General features: G+C 39.0%; 3 protein-coding genes across 5 annotated transcripts; 1 reads left to right on the top strand and 2 right to left on the bottom strand.

The window, feature by feature from the left end:
* Positions 1–744: 744 nt before the first annotated feature.
* LOC126382035 (dynein axonemal light chain 1-like) lies at positions 745–5,055 on the bottom strand. Its single transcript, XM_050031722.1, has 5 exons — positions 4,973–5,055; positions 4,099–4,271; positions 3,479–3,590; positions 2,433–2,579; positions 745–1,689 (listed from the first exon to the last, which is right to left on the bottom strand). The coding sequence occupies exons 2-5, from the start codon at positions 4,251–4,253 to the stop codon at positions 1,543–1,545; spliced, it is 561 nt and encodes a 186-aa protein (XP_049887679.1). The 5' UTR covers positions 4,254–4,271; positions 4,973–5,055; the 3' UTR covers positions 745–1,542.
* Positions 5,056–5,424: 369 nt separating this feature from the next.
* On the bottom strand, positions 5,425–8,018 carry LOC126381215 (dynein axonemal light chain 1-like). Of its 2 annotated transcripts, none has more exons than XM_050030724.1 (4): positions 7,673–8,018; positions 6,947–7,058; positions 6,396–6,542; positions 5,425–5,705 (listed from the first exon to the last, which is right to left on the bottom strand). In XM_050030724.1, the coding sequence occupies exons 1-4, from the start codon at positions 7,825–7,827 to the stop codon at positions 5,562–5,564; spliced, it is 558 nt and encodes a 185-aa protein (XP_049886681.1). In that variant the 5' UTR covers positions 7,828–8,018; the 3' UTR covers positions 5,425–5,561. The 2 variants fall into 2 exon arrangements, with proteins under 2 accessions (XP_049886681.1, XP_049886686.1); XM_050030729.1 differs by having other exon boundaries at positions 7,776–8,018.
* Positions 8,019–9,164: 1,146 nt separating this feature from the next.
* On the top strand, positions 9,165–20,587 carry LOC126382256 (probable ATP-dependent RNA helicase CG8611). Of its 2 annotated transcripts, none has more exons than XM_050032066.1 (13): positions 9,165–9,273; positions 9,344–9,879; positions 10,006–10,174; positions 10,720–10,877; positions 11,004–11,286; positions 11,400–11,637; positions 11,809–12,245; positions 12,728–12,898; positions 14,937–15,025; positions 17,041–17,142; positions 17,850–18,001; positions 19,587–19,806; positions 20,421–20,587. In XM_050032066.1, exons 1-13 carry the CDS (start codon positions 9,235–9,237, stop codon positions 20,548–20,550), a joined length of 2,724 nt encoding a protein of 907 aa, XP_049888023.1. In that variant the 5' UTR covers positions 9,165–9,234; the 3' UTR covers positions 20,551–20,587. The 2 variants fall into 2 exon arrangements, with proteins under 2 accessions (XP_049888023.1, XP_049888022.1); XM_050032065.1 differs by having other exon boundaries at positions 11,728–12,245.
* Positions 20,588–21,186: the final 599 nt, after the last annotated feature.

The raw sequence follows: 21,186 nt of genomic DNA, 5'->3' as shown, positions 1-21,186 counted from the left end.
TATCTTGGTAACATACTTTTCTTTGCAGGCGCATTCCAAAAAATATTGTGACAGAGTGGCCCTTTTCATCGGAGACAGCATTTCAATTTACCACTCTGTCACATAATTTTGTGAAAAACGATCAAGCTACGTTAATAACTAATTGAGGAATCGATTAGTATTTTGCTTGTATTTTGAGTATAATAAGATAACTATATTTTTGGACAATCAAAACATGAAATAAAATTCTAAAACATAACTTATCAGAAGCAGAACGAAGGACAGATCATTGTCGATAAAAAAGAAGAACAACCCAAGTAATCATTATTCGATTAATAGAATTCAATCTTAACGGTTATATAAGTTGTGGTGGCTAATAGATAGATGGCGTGCGGTGCAGTTATTAGTGTTGCCACAGTCATAATCTGTCATAAATGTCAAGCGCGGCGATGCGACGCTCACGGCTGTTATTTCGAATATTATCGTCATTTCAATTCGAGCCTAAACAAGTGGTCCTCAATCTACCATTGTTGTCTCGCTTCAAACTGTCACGCAATCGCTGCTCATGTAAATCGCTACCATTATATCATGTGGAATGTCCGGTTGTGGAGTAAATGAAATATAAAACCAACGAGCTTTAAGAAAATTCTCAGTAGGTACCTACTAAGTTTCCGATTGATAGGTAAGGTAACAGTGTTTTAAAAACTTTTGTTATATAAAAACCGAGATTTTTATTTTTCCATTAAAATCTGCATTATAAACAAGAATAAGATTTAAATTATTTACGATATTTTATTTATTATACACGAGTACAAAGCGAAAACTATTCAAGACGGAAGAAAAACTACCTACTTAATAATCTAATAGGTATTTAAGATTGTGTTCCAACACGAATACCGATTTTAAATCTTTTAAAATGTGTAAAAGTCTATATCTTAGCGGAGTACACAAAATGTGTTTAGATAATTACCTACTTGAGGTTAGGAATCACGAGCGAACAATACAATACAAACGGTGTTTTATTTTAACTCTCAATAAGTAAGTACCTTGAAAATAACGTACAAGTTTTTTTTTTGACGTGACTTTTTGTAGATTTACTACTTGGCCGGAAAAATGGGGAGCGCTGAGGGTTATCACCCGGTACAAAATTAAGACAACAGGCCTGACGGTGCGCGAACCTCGGCTCAGAGCGTCGTCTGAGAGGATATTGGAAGAATTGATCGACCCTAGTGGGTCGATAGCGGTAAGCGCCAAATGAGGGAAATCATCGACCACGACGGCGGGGTCGGTATCGGCGTCCGGAAGTGTTTGTTGTCGCGAGCTCATTGGCCGCTTCTATAGCTAGAGCTATCGGGTCGTCAGGATCGTATAATTGTCTTCCGTAACGTACTCTATAGGTACCTTAATTTACAATACTACCCACAGTAATATTTTTCGTAGACTTTTGTATACTCTACTTAAATATCTACAGTAGTCGTGGCATGTTGTTCGCATATTGACGCGATAAATGAACCAAAATGCATAAATAAATTTAATATCTAGCCAACTCCTTTAGTTCGTCCACTAGCCCTCTCTGATGAGGGGGATGCCATCGAGCTTGGTGATCTGCTGCAGGCGCGTCATGGCCTGGTTGCGCCACGTCTCCACGTCTGGCTGGTTCTCACAGATCGGGTTCCCGATGAACACCAGGTCGCGCAGGTTCGGACAGTCCTGCACAAAATGTTTTATAAGGGGAAGTAGTATTTTTTAAAACTGGAGCTATTAAATCTTTAGGTTAGGTAAACGGACCCTGTGAAAAACGGGTACGCTAGCAAGATGATGAGCTTCTTCTTCTATCGTATGGGTTGTGAGGTGGATTATTACCAACTTAACGTAACGACTACGTACTTACATCAATAAATAATAATTATATTGACTTCCAGTCTTCGAAAACTATCCAAAGATATTGTTTATTTATTGTTAATCATGTTCAAACTTAAAACAATAAGCAATCATTGTTGTGCGTTGACTTCCTGTCAGGAAACCATATTTGAATTTGCTATGCATTTTCTTAACTATCGTACTTGCTCCGGAGTGATAGGTAAGGGACAATCATAACGACTTTAGAACCCTGTCGCACTATCACATTTGACATTTAATGAGACTTACGGTTTAATTTGTCCAAAAAGCTAATGTGACATGGTTTCAAAGTGTATATATTAGTACTCGTGACCATACATGGTACTTATACCACACCTCTGTCAATTTCATATAAATGACATCAACGCTATTGTTTAATATATTTTCCACCCAACTATGTAATGCCATTTGCGGCAAATTTACAATAAGTCAGGTCAAAAAAAAATGTTTCATATAATTAAGCAAATTTTAAGATTTTTATAAAAAATATATTTATGGAATACGAATTCATACGAGTTTGAAGTAATATGGTAAGTAACATAATAAATATTTACCTGCAATCTATTAAATTCCACCCATTCTTTGATTTGGTTGTTGGATATGTAGAGCACCTTCAGATTCTTCATAGATCCAATGCCTTTTAGTTTGTCGATAGGATTGTAGCTGATCCACAGTTCTTCAAGACTGTCTGCTACTGTTTCCTATTTAAAGAAAATATAAGATAAACACCAGCAACCCGCAGTGGAGCAGCGTGGTGGAGTATGCTTCATACCCCCTCCGATTGACCCCCTCAGATTGATTTTCTGAGGGGAGGCCTGTGCCCAGCAGTGGGACGTATATAGGCTGTTTATGTTTATGTTGAGATATTTATTTGAACATAAGTTGAAGGAACTTTGAACAAAAGGTGCAAGAAATCTATCTTGTTATCGACTCCCTCGCGTTTATTCTGTTTTCCCCTGAGAGATGTTATCCAGGTTCCGACCGGTCAACAATTACGTAGGCGCAAGCATAACCCGTCCGAATTAAATTAACACTACTTATACATCAAGGTTGACGCGTATCTGCGAGACCTTTTTATTAGTGCGATTTACAATGCTATGGAATCGCGATGGAATCTTGGAGGTATTCACAGTATCTGAAGGTATTGACAGGTTCAGTTTTCGCCAGCAGCGACTATCAATCAGACTTTTCAACCTAAAGAGTTCGCTGCTATTTACTTAGTACCTATCTACTTAAGCGTCTGAGACCAAATACACGGAATCATCTCTTACTTTCCAGACAATTACGTGAAACAGTTTGCAATGTCCAAACTAAACACGGAACAGTTTCAGTGATTTTGACAATGTCCACACCAGGAATCGAACCCGGACCTTAGGATCGTGAGCCAAAAGCTTTGGCTGAAGTCATCATCATCATCATTATCAGCCGTACGACGCCCACTGCTGGGTATAGGCCTCCCCTAAGGATCTCCATGACGATCGGTCCTGCGGCGTCCCGCGACCTTCATCAGATCGTCGGTCCACCTTGTAGCTGGCCTACTCACTGAGCGTCGGCGTCTGGCCGAAGTACCTACGAAATAACTAGTATAATATTTACTTACAATTCCCGCTAAAGATTTAATATAATTTCGCCCTACGGACAATATTTTCAGATTTCTCATACCAGCAATACCGCCTATTTTGTCGATCATGTTAGTAGAAAGGCTAAGTTTTCTGAAACAATACGAATATAAGTAGGTATTATTATTAATATGAGTAGGTTTTATAAAACATGAAGTAAGTATTTAATGTTTTAAAATCATGTAAAACAGCTATTTTGGTTACCTTCATTGATTTAAAACATGTAAAACAAAAACCTACAGTCTTTTTAATTTAATTGTTCTCTTACACCTTTAAAAATATTCCCATTCCAAAAGTTCGCACTTTATTATTTTTATTATTTGTGCACCCATTTAGGCTGGAAGGTCTATAGCGTTAAGATATTTCTGTACCTATCTCTTCGTGACATTCGTAGTTATTTCATTAAGGAATAAATTAACTTTGTTTTATAAGTACATTTAGGTATACCAATCAATCAGCCTCTGCAGTTTCGTGAGACGTTAATAAAGTACAAAAATGTAATACCTACCTAGGTACTTGTGAATAAATAGGTACTTAAATAAAAAATAAGAGGTTATAGATTTAAGTCATATTAAGTTTTAAAATATTTACAAATACTAACTCGCAGGCAGCGAGTGTGGAGAGTGCTCCATCCATCTTCTCGATGGGAGGCCACTGGAACTGCAACTCCACCACTTTGGCGTCCGCGGCACTCTCGCCCTTATCCTTCTCCCACTTCGCTATAGCCTCCTTGCAAGTTGTCGGCTTCAGCGCCATTGAGACTGCGGTTCAGAACTTCACACGAAGTTACGAGAGGCGGGGTTTGTTAAGGAACATTAACTAGGTACATCATTTGAAGCACGTTAAGCCGTTGGTCTCAACCACTAGCCATAAAACACCTCCATCAACCCGCAGTCACGCACGCAGTCAGGCACGTTAAGCCATTGGTCCCGGTTACTATTTACTGATGTAAGTGAGCAATCGTTACATGAGCCATGTCAGGGGCCTTTGTGCGGTTCAATCATAACCCTGACACCAGGGTTGATGAGGCTGGTATTCCACCTCACAACCTACACGATAAGAAGAAAAACCCGCAGTGACGCAGGTGTATGCCCCATATCCTCTCCGGGTCATTGAGGGAAGGCTTGTGCCCAGTAGTGGGACGTTGGTACGGTCTGTTTATGGAGATCATTTTGAACTGTCCGGAAAGAATATCGTGAAAGATAGGAGGGCTATATTCAGCAGTGTGGTTAGCACCAAACAAACTGAATAGATAGCTCATTTGCATCTTCACGTATTATAATTTACGGGTGGTTACGGTAAGATGTACTATGAACATTCCATACACTCTATGAATAAATAACATACACTACTGAGGAGGTGCGTGACTAAGGAATGATGAAGGAGCGAGTTGAAAGTTATTGTGAATTGTTTTAATAAGTACTTAATAACAATAAATACTTAATTTTATTGTATTAGAATGAAAACGAAATTACCTGTTGCAATGACTTTTGTAGTTAATAAACAATAACAAAGCAACCTTGACGTAATAATGTCAAGAAACGTCGGAATACAGAACAATGATACACCAAAGAGAATATTATTCACTGGCCGCCGGAGTATTAAAAAACAATGATTTTTGAAAATAATAATAATTACGTATAACCTCGGACACATCCCGGTTGAGTATGGTTTTGTGGTGTAAGGATATACTTTGTATGTTCTTTTGTAAGTAAGTAAGTATATAAAGTTATTGTGGGATCATCCAGACTATGGGCCTATCTGGGTCCCGGAGATAAATTGTATTACACGAGTTGGCAATATTACCTAATACTACACTCGAAAATACGGCATTACTGTCATACAAATAAGCGGAATGAAAATGTGTATGAAAAATGTGCATGAAAATCCATTCTGGTGTCCCTTTATTTAATAAAAAAAAAACAGATAATAAAACACAGATAATTCTTTATTTCTCTTTTGTTTCTGTATCTTAGATTTCCTGTAGGTACATAATGTGCACAATAGAGTATACTTAACATAATTAAAAATTAAAATCAGTTGTGTATAAAATAATTATAAAAATTAGAGCTTGATTATAGGGATTCCGTCTAGCTTGGTGATCTGTGGCACACGCTTGGAGATCTCTGCTCGCACGGCGTCTACGTCTGGTAAGCTGTCGTATATTGGGTTGCCCAAGAGAACCACATCCCAAAGCTTCGGTAATTCCTGGTGGTAAAATAATGAATTTGAGGGTTGGTTTGGTTACATGGTAGTTGCATTGTTTATTGTTCCTCATGGTTGTATCGATGGTATTAATATCCTTTGGAATCCGTGATCATCCTAAAAGTGTTCGACAATATTTTCTAGATGGAAGCCTATGTGCGCAACACATAATGTTCCGCTGACAAGTGGGTCTCTAGGTGGTACAGCGCGCAGCGCATTTTTACATTCTACCAGTGAGCGGTGTATTTACGAGGAAAAGGCTTTAGGCCATCATCATCTCCCTCGCATTATCTCGTTTTTCACAGGGTCCGCTTACCTAACCTGAAGATTTTGACAGGTCCGGGTTTCTACAGAAGCGACTGTCTGAACTTCCAATCCGTGAAAGGAAAAAACAACCTAAATATGGAAAAATATAGTAAAAATTACGTAAGTAGATGTAAGAACACCTACTAATACTTAAGTCTTTCTTAAAATCTTCAAGGGAATGTGGGTTTCCTCACGATGTTTTCCTTCACCGCTGATCACGTGATAAATCATTTATGATTCAAACATGAATCCGAAAACAAATTCGACAATCATTTGTTTAAGCCAATGCCGGATTAGAACCGCGACCTCAAAGTGAAAGGCAAGCGTTCTACCAACTGGCCTGATAAGGCTTTAGGCCATCATAGGACTAAAAAGGTGAAGATTTACCTGCAACCTATTTATCTCGATCCAATCTTTTACGAGGTTGTTGGACATATAGAACACTTGAAGGTTTTTTAATGCGCCAATTCCTTTCAATTTATCGATTTCATTGTAACTGATCCACAACTGCTCTAGACTGTCAGCTACTGTTTCCTTAGCCATAAGAAATAGGTTAGGTTAGAATAGGTATTTAAAGAATAAATAAATTAGAATATCAAAATTATGAATTGTTAATCATAATATCTTGAATCACCTGATTGTCCGAAAAAAGTAAGATGATTCCGTGCTTCGGAGGATACGTTAAGCCGTTGGTCCCGGCTATTAGCCGTAAAAACACCTCCACCAACCCGCAGCAGCGTGGTGGAGTATGCTCCATACCCTCTCCGGTTGATTGAGAGGAGGCCTGTGCCCAGCAGTGGGACGTATATAGGCAGTTTATGTAATCATAATATAAGGTACATATCTGTGTAATGTCCTATTTGAGTTTGTTTATCAAATTAGAATTAGTCATAAGGTGCAATATCCATGACGATTGACATATTTTTGCTTTTACTTACGATCCCAGCTAGAGATTTGATATTATTTCGTCCTAAAGCTAATATCTTCAGTCTTTTCATACCAGCTATGCCGGCTATTTTGTCAATCATGTTAGTAGAGAGGCTTAGCTTTCTGAAATAAAAATAGAAGTCATTGATATATATTGGTGTCGGTGGGTTTGTAAACTGTCGCTTGATTATTTAGCGACATCTAGGTCAACAGATATCGAACAGATATGACCGTGAAGTTTGGTACGAAAGAGGTAGAGGAAGTTAATTTGAGGTGGATTCAACGAAGGTGGATTCCCCACCTGTCACGTTGGTCTAACAGAAAGCTCGGTGAGGTGTGGGAACTTTGTTCAAGATGAATACCTCTGAGATATAGTCATGAAGGAGAATTGCCAAGCTGAAGTGGCAGTGGGCAGGACGCATAGCAAGGAGAACCGATGGCTGCTGGGGCGGACGACGCTCAGTGGGTAGGCCCGCTACAAGGCGGACCGACGATCTGGTGAAGGTCGCGGGAAGCCACTGGATGCGGGCAGCGCAGGACCGATCGTCGTTGAGATCCTTGGGGGAGGCCTATGCCCAGCAGTGGGCGTCTTACGGCTGATGATGATGACAATCATGAGCTTATGTTTGTTATTCAAACAAAATCAAGCGCCCAGATCTGTTTGTCCCGTTCACGAGGCTCTCTGGGGATTAAACTTACCTATAATAAGAATGAATAGGAATTATCGCAGTTCTTACTCGCAATTAACTAGTGTGGAAAGAGCCGCGTCCATCTTTTCAATCGGAGGCCACTGGAACTGCAACTCTACTACTTTGGCCTCTGATGCCTTTTCATCCTTACCCTTCTCCCATCGTGCTATGGCTTCCTTGCAAGTGGTAGGCTTTAGTGACATTTAATTTAGAATTAATTAATGACCAAAACGACATAGCGTGTCTGCACTATAATTTACTGAATAAATATCCGAAATAGTTACACCAACTCATGATGAAATGTCATTTTAGACTAAGTCGACCAAAGACGATATAAAATGACATGTTGGTTTTCGATGTTAAAGGAAAGTTGTTATTTTGAATGTAGGTTAGGTATTTAGTTAAGCCATACAGCAACACGGGCCATCTGCGCCGGCGGCAGACTGGACAAGTTATAAATGTGTGTGAGACAAGTACGGACCTCGGCTTTGAGTTGTGTAGAAAAGATTTTAAGGGAGACCCAAGTATTACTCGTAGTAGGTATAAGTAGGTACCTACTTAATTTTTACTATTTTCTTTTGGCCACGTATACAACTAATTAATTTACTATTGTAAATTAATAAAAGGAAAAAATGCATTTCATATATGTTTGTATTCGGAGTCCGAGTCCGGAGGGTTGCGAGGGTCCGGCGGTCGTCGCGATCGGACGCGGCTGATCTCCGCACCCGCGCACGCCTCGCGTGGATGCGGATTCCGCAGCGTGATATTAATTCAATCCCAAAAGTCGAATTCAGTTATTTAGAGCCCGATCCGGTATTCGAACCCATGACACCACGAAACTACGATGTAAGTCACGTAACACGTGTTCTCTGAACAGGGCTATCGCGTATTAATCCCGGATCACCCTATAATAACTAGCTATACGTAACACTTATAAAATAGAAGCAATTACATAAAATAAACTCATGCCCATAATCCCTAATGAAGTAGGCAGAACCAAAGGAGCAACACGGAAGGGAGTAGATATACGCAGGCGTTCCCTCTGCGGACCTATATGTCCCCGGGATAGGTAGTTCTATAAAAACATGTTGCAGTCTGCCTGCGCACTAGACTGACTGAATCTAGGCGCGTAGCTGAAACGACTCAGACTCGTAAGGAATTAGAAGACAACTTGCAAACTCTTGGTATAATACGAAGTCTAAGATGGAAATGACGCACCGCACCATGTGGTGACAAGTGATCAGTCTAATAGTCCATCAAAAAAGGACACAGTTCTTCTGTTGATTTTTACCTTTTTACGAAATGCCCGAGAGAAAATCGGGGTTACGTTATTTGGGGAAATCTAGCATAGAAAAGATAAAAGTTATAGCAGCACTGCTTGTCTATTAATAAGATATTATTTGTATTTCAACCTTCATAAATTAATTATCATTCATAATTATTTTAGTGTTTGGGATAATTATAAAAAGAAAATTTAGTACAATTTTCTAACGTACTTTGTAAACGTGTTATACAGAGACGTCAAACGAAACGTCAAAAGTTGTGAACGAAAGTCAACAAATGTGCGTATAACCTCAAAAGCATGTTGTAAAGTGTTTATTTTGGAAAATATGGACGATTTACAGTTAAATATTTCTATTCCTAAAAAGGTTTGTCGTTTTTCTTGTAACATATAATATATTTTAAGTGCAGTGCATTCAGTATTATTATTTGTTTTAGGAAAAGAGGAAGGTTGCCCCTTCTCAACAAAATGCTTCAGAATATAAGTTCATATCAACTTCAAACTTTACTGGCAAAACTATAGCAAGAAAGAGACCTCAAAGTTCATTTCGAAAGAATGTAGCACTCACAAGAAATGACGGAGAACCTGTAAACAAGGTGCCAAAACGGGCTTCGTCTCCGCCGGCAAAATCTGACGATTTATCGGTAAACTTAAGAGATTTGGCTGAAAATAAAGGCAAATATAAGGGCAAAAATTACCAGGACCTCAGTGATGATATACAAATAAAACAAAAGCCTAGGGCAGGTGGCTGGATTTCATCCTTGTTTAAAAATAACCCAGATGTTCCCCGAGTAGGTCAGAGAGCTGTAAAACCCATAGTGGAGAAAGTGTTTGCTGGAAAAACATTTGAAGATTTAGGCTTACATCCTCACAGTATAGCCAATTTGCAGCAGAACTTGGGAATTAAAAATATAATGACAGTGCAACAAAATGCTATCCCAGTCATATTACAAGGAAGAGATGTTTTGATCAGGTAAATATTTGCCTTTAATTCTTTTATAGTTTTTTAATATTTTGGAAAAATGTACCTGCAGAAAATAGAAATAAAATTTGTTAAAAGTACATTTTATTAATATTTATTATATTTTATTGAAAACAGATCACAAACAGGATCTGGCAAGACATTAGCATATGCCATACCAGTAGTTGAAGGATTGCAAGCAATTAGACCTAAGATCAACAGGCATGATGGCATCAGTGCAGTTGTGGTGGTTCCCACTAGAGAACTTGCTGTCCAGACTTATGAGCTCTTTGTGAAACTGGTTAAGGTAATAAACATTTCTATATTTTTCTACATTTTAAACAAGCTTTCTCGTATATGTGGACTTAAGTTATAAAATAACTCTCAGATGACAGTTTTTTTCTGACTTATATGACCATTATTGTTAGATTTTAGCTAATTTACACAATATTATAAATTATATCCTGTGTTATTCTGATGTATGAAGTATCTACATTATTGTAAAATTCAGTAGATTTTAGTTTTAATGAGTAACAAATATTCATAAACTTACGCTTTATAATATTATTAGGATGTAATAGTGGGTCTGAAATTGAAGTGTTTTGTAAATGTCTTGTAATATTACAATAACTCATAAAGATAATGATTTTATGATTAAATGTAATTGTTGAATACAATTATGTTCCCTTTTTCCTCCAATATTATGGCGTTATTTATAAAGGTATGGGCTATCTATAACCTTATCATTTGATTCAACATGTCCTATCTTTGGTGTTGATATCTGTCTATCTTAATATTGAGGCATTCATGTGTAATAATGTAAACTTTTTTAATTATTCTTCACATCTTTAGCCTTTTACTTGGATAGTTCCTGGTCTTTTAAGTGGTGGTCAAAAAAGGAAAGCAGAAAAGGCAAGATTACGAAAAGGTCTTAGCATACTAGTTGGTACCCCAGGCAGAATCAATGACCATTTGCGGCAAACAAAATCCTTGAACTTTTCTAAAACAAAGTAAGTATTATTTACATGTTGGGCCGAATTTGCTTTTGTCTTCGTTGTGATATTATTTTTTATTTGAAAATCAATTATGTACTAAACATTATTTTACATGTGACATGACGATACGTCGGTTTTTAGCTGTCTTATTTTGGATGAAGCTGATCGCTTGTTAGACATGGGTTACGAGAAAGACGTCGCTGCTATCGTTAAAGCTATTGAAGATCACAAAAAGGCAGCTACATACGACCCTATGGCAATGATGAAACAAACTGTGAAGAAAAAGTTTGATGACGAAGAAACAGAAGAAGCTAAGGAAGATGCTTCTGGGAATGAAGAGAAAACTGTTGTCAAACATCATTTGACTGAGGTGTTCTTGTCTAAAGAAAGACAGACTGTCTTGTTATCAGCTACTCTCACTAAGGTGTGTAACAAGTAGGGATATTTAATACTTTACATTTTGAAGCTATATTGTTAATACATGTTGTGTATACTTTAAAAAATACAATAATTAGTACTATTTGATTTGTTTCTTAGGCTGTAGAAAATTTGGCGGGCATCACTATGGTAGAACCTGTATTTGTAGATACGTCAGAAGGTAGGGCCCTTGTTGCTGATTCACTGAAACCACAAAAAGAAGATAAATCACAGACAAGTCCAAGCAAAGCCCAGACTGTTAAAGAAGCTGATACTAAGCCAAAAGCAGAGAAAGCTGAGAAAGTTGTAGAAACTGCTAATGACGTGGCAGAAAGTACTGCTGATGACCACAGAAGGGGTAAGTACAAATGTATTAGGTTATTTATTTTATCTTTCTCAAACATAGCATACACAGTATTTGACACTAAAATCTGTCGACTTCTTTCAGGCCTAAAAGCTTTTAGTGGCTTAAACCATCTCGACTTATTTGACGGTGACAATAATAAAAAAATTAAACAAAAAATTACAGAAAACAAAAATACAACAGACGATAGTGACAGCGATTCGGATTATGAATATTTTAAAGTGCAAAAAGAGTTAGAAGCTAAGAATACAGTAGTTGAAGAAGTAGAAGAAGAATTGAAGCCTTCAGCAGTGGGCAACACTTTCCAAGAGGCACTTAAGACTGCTATAATTGAGGACGAGCTGGTGATGCCCGCATCAGTAAACCAGACATTCCTAGTTGTTCCGATGAAGCTGAGGCTGGTAACCCTCTGCTCTCTAATAGTAGAACACTGCGTCTTGAACAAGAGGGGCGGGAAAATGATAGTGTTCATGGCGACTTTGGAAATGGTGGACTACCACGCGGATTTGATCGAGACTGTTTTGACTGGAGAGGATGTGAAAGTAAAGAAAGATCAAGACAAGAAGCCAAAGAAGAGGAAAGCTGGCGACGGTAGCGATGAGGTGAGTAATCAGTTTTACCAGAATTTCCAAATAATTCAATATGTTATTCCACTGTCTTTTGTTGCTCTTGTTGTACTACGCAATGAGTACTGTACTTATGATAAAAGTTACTTCAAAATGAGTCACAGTCACAAAATGAGTAGTTTACAGTGACTATGAGGACGATGGTCGATGAAAACGTCTCTACGATCGTGATCAGATAGAGGAAGGTGGAAGGTTTCTCTCTCTCTTTATTTAAGAGCTGCGCTCTTGTCGGTGGAGTAATCTCCATTCCTCTTTTCTTTCCGCGAAATCCTTCACCTCCTGATACGACACGACCTGCACCTTCTCTTTTATATGTTTCATAAATAAAGTGGTGGTGGTGTTTGTTTGTGGAAGTTTTAATGGTGTTAAAAACAAGTATCTTTTTATACCTATAAGCAACGCGTAGAAACGTAAAATAAAGTTGTTACGATGACATTAATGAAAGTCGTTGTCTCCAGGAGGAATCATCAGACTCAGACATGGCCGTGGATTACGAAGCACCGGCGGAAGGAGGTCTGGTGCCAGTAGCGCTCGAGATGTTCAAGCTGCATGGCTCAATGCCACACGAGCAGCGAATGGAGGTCTTCAAACAGTTCCGTAAGGCTAAGAATGGTGTGCTCATCTGCACGGTAAGTTTTTCATTATTATGCGTAAATTGCGAGTTTTATTTTAAATAGTATTTTAAATATCATGTCACCGGCTCGGCTTATAAAAGTCTAACTGTAAACAATACGATAATGATTTTAAATCTAAATGTTATCTATCACATCACGACATTGTTATTTGAATTATTTTACCACCTTTTTTGTATTCTATGTGTTCTCGCAAATAAATTGATTTGATTTGATATCACCAAGCAAGCTATTTCTACTTCTATCGTGTGGGTTGTGAGGTGGAGTACCAACCTCATCAACCCTGGTGTCGGGGTTACTATTGAGCTGCCATAGGCCTCTGAAATGGCTCATGTAACGACTACTTACTTACATCAGTAAGTAGTAACCGGGACCAACGGCTTAACGTGCTTTCCGAAGTACGGATCATCTTACTTTCGGACAATCTGGTGATCAGCTAGTAATGTCCTAATCAAACTAGGGACCACAAAGTAATTTAATGATATGTCCCCACCGGGAATCGAACCCGGGACCTCCTAGCCGGGAGGTATTTCTTAATAAATCACTACAGATTTTATATTCAATTGTTATCTCATGTAAACAGTTGATATCACACGTTACCATATAATCGTACCGCTAAGACGTGGCCGGGTAGTTCATCAGGTTGCTAGTAATCCGACAATGGCTAGATTCCGAACCCGCTTACGTGTATGTGCGGCTAATTGTCCGAGGTGCGGTGGCCGCCACCGCCTCACTCCACAATACACGTCTATTAGGCTCTATTATCTGTATTTATTACACTACATCTGTGGCACCGCCGCCGCTGCCGCCGCTCGAACGTTGATGGATGCTCGGATGATAGTTATAAACGATGTTTTGTCAGAGGCGCTAAGAGTTGCCTGTGTCGAGGTCGGGTTTTGATCTGGTTTTGTGGGATTTAAAAGTAGAATACAGGTGAAAGTATTTAATTGAATATATACATCGAAGCAAAAAGTAGGGTTATGCGTTTGACCGCTATGTATGTAATGTACTTCCGTATGGCTTCTAACTAAATCACTTAACAGAATTTAACAAATGAGGTGTCAATAAAATCGTCTTTATTGTCTCTCGGTGCCCCCTTAAAAATATTATTTCACTTCATCATATGCATACCTTTTTCTTTCTATTCTTGGACTGTTCGCATAATTACGTAGTGGGTAATTATATTAAAATTTAAAACGCGAAGTGTTGTCCTGTGTAGATGAATCGGGCTTGGTATCGCAATCTCTCTCGCCGCGGGCGGTCGCCGCCGCTACCACACACTACACATTACAGAACTAATGCGCACTTAATAGTGCTTCTGTTCTCTGTATTTATTACTTCGAGATGTGGTTTTTTTTTAATTTAGCTATAGCTACACATTTCGTGATTTTGAGTTGAGAACATTCACGTTTAATTTCACCTTTACATTTCTAATCCTACTCGTATTGATGCACTTAAGCAATGTAAACAAGATTATCTTTAACTCATAATGTAGATAGTCAGAATATGTTTAGGTCCCATAGGATGGGTGTATATATATTATATACACAAATAAAGCTGTGATAATTGATTTGACTTTGAATTAACTTTGGTACTTACCGCGTATCTCTGTACATTATCAAAATAAAAAAAAATGTTTATTACCTCTGCCCTCTATTATATACCACTGCTCTCTGACCAGTGGCGTAGCGGTAAACGCGCTCGGTCTGCGATTGTTGAAGTTGCCGGTCATAGGATGGGTGACCACAAAAAAAAGTATTAATCTCGAGCTCCTCCGTGCTTCGGAAGGCACGTTAAGCCGTTGGTCCCGGCTACATTAGCAGTCGTTAATAACCATGAATCCGCACTGGGCCCGCGTGATGGTTTAAGGCCCGATCTCCCTATCCATCCATAGCGAAGGCCCGTGCCCCAGCAGTGGGGACGGTAATGGGCTGATGATGATGATATACCTCTGCCTACCTACCCCTACGGGTAATGTTACGTGATATGCTGTAATGGGTGGTTAATACACCTTATATGATTGTTAACAATATAGGACGTGGCGGCGCGGGGCATCGATATTCCGCGCGTAGATCTTGTGCTGCAGTACTGCGCACCGGCATCAGCTACGGATTATGTTCATAGGTTTGTAATTAATATTATTCTATATTCATATTATATGTTTTCATATTATTCTATTTTAAGGTTTCTATTACTAAGTTTCCCTGGTTGGCTTTAATAGCTGGCGCGAAATTGTCTCGGAATATGTGTTTAATTAATATGCGTATTTTGTTTCCACTTTCCTCTTCATCTCCTTATTATGCAAGTCTGACTTCGTAAATAGATTTACACCAAACTACAATACCATTAAGTATTACCCTAACGTATATAACCTTAAGGTATATTACATTAAGTTTTTTTTTAAATTTATTTATTGTTGAAAACATTTTACATGATACAATTGAATCGCATTGCTAAAAACAAGTGTTGAGAGCATTAACAAATGCTTACTTTTTTTTTAACAAAGCCGTTTGGACTCCGCTCGTCAACATAGTCGTCACCTCATCGAAAGCGGGTAGAATTATATCTTGTGTTACATAACACAAGCTCACGATTATTTCCCAATTTGGGGTAGTCAGAAGTACCATCACAAGGTGAACTAAGTTACCACACCTCACCGAACTTTCTGTTAGACCAATGTGATAGGTGGTGAGCCGTGTCGCCGTCTATAAAGGTCTGGTCGAGGCAACTGTGTTGGTGAAAACTGCACTTATGATTAATTAATAACTCATTGGTGTAAGTCCGGTACCGGCAAACCGGCGCTCCCCGTTTGAGAATCAAGCCTTCATTGAGAGCCAAGCATTGGCCTTATACGTCTACTAGCTTTTGCCCGCGACTTCGTCCGCGTGGCGTGTTATAAAAGAGAGATTTTTGTGTGTGTGGGAGTGCATATCAAATTTCAAGCATCTAACTTATGCAGTTTAGATTTTTTCATACAATTTTTTTTTCCCGCTAACTCGTGTTTCCGTGGGAATTTTGCGATATCCTGTTGCAACTAAGCTTTAAGTTAACTAAGGTACCTGCATGCCAAATTTCAAGCGTCTAACTTAAGCGGCTTAGATTTTTCATACAAAAGAATTTTCCCGCTAATTCCCGTTCCCGTGGGAATTCCGTGAATTCCTTTCTTAATGCACCTCTACGGTACCTAAGCTACGTCCCTTCCAAATTTCAAGTGCCTACGTGTAGCCGTTTAGGCTGTGCGTTGATATGTCAGTCAGTCAGTTTCTCCTTTTATATATTTAGATTTCAGACGATTTATGACGTCATTGCCTCGAAGAAATGCACCTTCTTTCATGGCTGTGCAAGCCAATCCTAGAGCGGCAAACTCTACAGCACACTCTGTAGGAGAAGTCTCCAACTGGTGGATTGTTGTCGGTTTGATGGCGTTTCATTCTCCTGCTCGCCAGTGTGTCAAACCAGGTGTGGTCATGAGTGTCGCGTCCATCGAGCACACGCTTCTTCCACAGGTCTCGATCATCGGCGAGCTCCTCCCATGCCTCGTGGTAAATTCCAAATGAGCTCATGTCTCTTTTGACGCAATCTTTAAATCGAAGCACCAGTCTTGCAACATCTCTCTTACCGTGAGCTATTGCGCCAAGTAAAACACGACGTGGTAGACAGGACCATAGTGACTTCCTAATGGCTTCTTGTGTTCTATACATAGTTTTATATATTGTTCTCATATCCCTATTTCAAACGCGGTAAGAACCCGTTATTATGTGTTTTAATTCTTGTGTTCTGTCTAATAATAAGCATATTATGACAAGTTACCCCGGTGGGAAATAGCCGTGAGTTTATGTATGTGTTTCCATACCCAGAAGTTTTATTTTTGTTAATTTTAAATATTTTTATTGTTTCATTATTGTCTCTTTTGATATAAGCAGTTATAATTTTTCATAGTGCTCTGTACTCTGTCCGTGTGTCCATTTTGTAAATCTTAACATAGGAAATCGTACTCTGGCCCCTGCGATACAAGCTGAGCTTAGTGCAGGGACCGCCGCATAACTAAAGTAATTGGTCATATTATAGTTGTCTGTATTTTTATTAATGTAAAATTGTAATGCTATGTTCAATAAAGATTATTATTATGTGTATGACAGGGTTGGGCGCACGGGTCGCGCGACGCAAGTTGGTGCAGCGGTCATGTTCCTGCTGCCCAGTGAAGTGGAGTTTGTGAGGCACCTCGAGCAGAAGCGGATACGGTAAGATGGAAACAAGATTACCTATATTTTCGGTCTTCTTATCGTGTGGGTTGTGAGGTGGAATACCAACCTCATCAACCCTGGTGTCAGGGTTATCACTGAGCCGCCAAAGGCCCCTGGCTTGGCTCATGTAACGACTACATACTTACATCAGTAAGTAGTAACCGGGACAAACGGCTTAACGTGCCTTCCGAAGCACGTCTCATCTTATTTTCGGACAATCAGGTGATCAGCCTGTCAGCAAGTCCTAACCAAACTAGGGATCACAAAGTGAATTTTGTGATATGTCCCCACCGGGATTCGAACCCGGGGCCTCCGAATCGTGAGCCCAACGCTCAACCACTGGACGACAGAGGCCGTTATATTTTCGGTTTAACTATACCTTATTATAGCCGTTTTCGTTTACCTAGTGATTGATTATTTAATATGAATTATTTATTAGTGTTTATTTTTTATAAGATAGTCATCAACAACACTAACATCGTCGATATCTTGTTAATTTCATTAAGAGGGAGAATGATCTCAAGAGTAAATCTAGACGGTTAAAAAATATATAAGTAGATATAAATTATTAATTAGTTGGTTGTTACATATCTTACTTCAAAACTATTAATTTGTGCCTTTTAGTTTGCAATCTGATTTTCACTTTATTACTGACTTAATCAATCAATACTCTCAGATTATTTACTTAATATTATTGTGTACAGGTTAAGACAAGGCGACGAATCCAAATGCTTGGAATCACTCCGCACGGTTGCGCCAGCGGCGGCGAACGCGGCGCGCGCAGCGATCGCGGTACAAACGCGACTCGAGCATGTCGCGCATAGCCATCGAGAGTGGCTCGCACGCGCCAGCCGGGGTGAGTATTTACTTCTACATGACTATTATACCTAAATCTAATATTGTAATAATATTTATAGGACTGTACGACTACAACTGAATTCGACTTTATGAGTTTGAATTCACGTGGTTTCCAAGATTTGTGCCCGGCTCATGTAGAATAGAATAGAATAGAATAGAAAAAGTTTATTATAAAAGGACGCCACACACAAAAAAAGACAACAACATCATATCAAATTTCCACTAAAACAATATGTCAATATGCCTGGCTCCTATTACATGGGACTTAAACATAGTTGGCGAGGAGTGGGTGTAATATACTATATCCGTCTGCCTACCCCTTCGGGGATACAGGCATGACGCTATGTTATATTATTTTGTGTTATGTTCATTGAGGACATAATCTTTTATTCTCAAGCTCAAGACACACGGTGGGAATTTCCTTAACAGTTTTTGAAACTTAACACGGTCGTGCCTGTTTGAGTTATGGGTTAATTTTATATAATTTTCTTAATTTAAATTTTTCAATTTGTAAAAAAAACTCTTTAATCAATCAGTAATTATTGCACAAAAACATAAACACGGGACATGTACAGACGAATAAAAATAAGCACAACCGGCGGCCTTATTGCTAAACAGCAATTTCTGCCGGGCAACCTTAGGGTGAAAGAAGTTTACGCACAGCCGTGCACTACTGGACGTAAGGCTTATACATAATTAGTTTCGACCATGCCAGTAGTAATATCCATCCTCTTTATCAGTACAGAGAAGATCATTAAAAGGTGAATTCTACATTGTTTACGATTCGTCGTGGTTGTCCTTAACATTTCTGCTGCGGTGAATTAATCATTTCATTGCATTCTGTTATGATTCACCCGATGGATTCACCTCATCCTTTATCCTCGATATTCTTTATGCAACATTCGTAAGCAAATATTATTATAAACTGCAGATTTTCCATTATATTGATCATAGGTCGCAGTTCTTAGGTCGGTCGGCTATTACATGTAAGTACATAATCATCGAACGGCGATTTTTATAATCATACTTTAAATATAAAATAATACACGGGATGTTGTGATACCGTAACGAAAACTGAGGGGGATGATTCAACTCATGAATCTGAGCTAATGTCAAGTGGATATTTCCGTCGAAAATTCATTTTTTGTATTTTGTAAATGGTTTTCAATGTTGACTTTGGCGCTAGTGACACCGTAACGAATACTGAGGGGGATGATTCCGAGTTGATATTGTTTAACTATTGCCTCGAAATCGTGAACTCAGGAGGGTAATTAAATTATTGCGTACTTTGCAGTTCTTAATGTAACATTTACTACAGCGCCTTCACACTTAGTACTTAACACCTCATGAACAATGATGTGGCGTTTCTAGGAATGATCGCACTTTAGGTACGTTCCCGACGGTAAAAACGCGCAAAACTTGTGTAAAAAGAACATGAAAGAACGATTTGAATAAGAAAAGCAGCCAGTGTCGTTACTATTAAAGTGTTTTTACAACGGGAATATTCCCGGACACGACATATCATTGCTCATGAAACATTTGATACGCAAACACCTTTGTAATTCTCTCGTATATCCTCCCAGCATACACATCATGGGTTCGCTTCTACTCGGGGTATCCTCGCGACGTGCGTCCTTACCTGGACTCGAAGCAGCTGCACCTGGGTCACGCCGCGAAGGCCTTCGCCCTGCGAGACACCCCCGCCGCCCTCGCCCGCCGCGCCAAGACCGACACCGGTTTGAAGAAGGACAAGCCTAGTAACAGGCTTACTATGCGTGAAGAAGAGGAGAAGAAGAGGCCTGGGTAAGTAGATGACATTCATTATAATCCAGCCCGTATCTCTATCGGGATGGACAGGTCAACAAGTCTTCGCCTTGTGAGACACGTCCTCCGCCTTCGCGCGCCGCGCGTTAAGCCTAGTTTCAGGACTTTCAGGGCTCTTCTTCACAGTGAGACCTGGGTAAGTAGATGATAGTATTGTCGTTTATTGTAAATGAGGAGGTTTTTATTCTTCTACACTCGTGTGGGTTGATCACCGACCTCACTTTCACTAATGTCGAGTTTATGCGTATAGTACAGTCATGAGCAATATAATGTACCCACTTTAGGCCTCTTTCGCACTAACATATTTGATATTTAGTGAGACTTACAGTTCAATTTGTCAAAAAAGTTAATGTGACATGGTACCAAAGTGTATACATATTAATGCTCGTGACCGTATGTACGTGCATTAAGGCAACAACATATTATACAACATACATGGGCTATGTAACTGCTACGTGCTTATCGTGTTTTCCGAATAATGCCAGACTTCCGAACCACGGTATCATCTTGCTGTTCTACATAAAATGCCAACTATATTAATTTTAAATCTAATTCCACGCTAGGCCACATAACGAGTAACGTTTCTCTTGCAGGTTTGCCAAATTGAAGATGGGCGCACTAAAGGGCAGAGTAATAAATAAACAGAGTTCCATGCACACAGCCAGTGAGTTCGACAGCGGCCTGGCGCCCCTCGAACACAAGAAAAAGAAGAAAAATAAATAGAATCAAAATAATGCTATTTGTATTTAAAGAACTCGATTAAGACTTAATTGTAAATAAGATATTATATTATATTTTATCTTGAAACCGCATTTTCCTTCAGACTCCATAATTGATGATGATCACAGCTTTTTTGAAGGATAACAAATGAAAGATGGCCTCCGTCCAAAATTCTAATCGCGAGTCTGAGGTAATGGAAGCGAAGTCGATGGCTACCGTTTTCATTTCTGACTCACGAGTGACTCGAATGAAAAATGATTTTAAACCATTACCGTGCCCCGTCCGGCCTTTTGATATTTAAATTTTTTTCAAGCGGCCGTCATTATGGCGGGATGATTTGCGAATTTCGCCCCAACTCGCGGTTTTTGTCTGACTCTGAACGAGTTTTTTGTCGCTCTCATTTACGATGTTTTTATTGCTGCATAATGACAAATTAAAAGAGTATTGTGAGGCGCTTTCATGCCGTAATCTGCGGCCTTTTCGAAGTTGAAGGGCTGTTCCCAAGACTCGGATGGCTTAATCGTGACGCGTAGAAATTTTAAAGATTACAAAGCCGTTAATATTTGAGCTTAAATATTCCAAACTATATATTAATATGGAAGTCGAATTTGTTCTGGAAAATAAGTTCCTGTTGAAAGC

This window comes from Pectinophora gossypiella, chromosome 3, assembly GCF_024362695.1.
Source record: "Pectinophora gossypiella chromosome 3, ilPecGoss1.1, whole genome shotgun sequence".
Taxonomy (NCBI): domain Eukaryota; kingdom Metazoa; phylum Arthropoda; class Insecta; order Lepidoptera; family Gelechiidae; genus Pectinophora; species Pectinophora gossypiella.
Note: the sequence above shows the minus strand (reverse complement) of the source record. Positions and strands in the feature narration are given on the sequence as shown.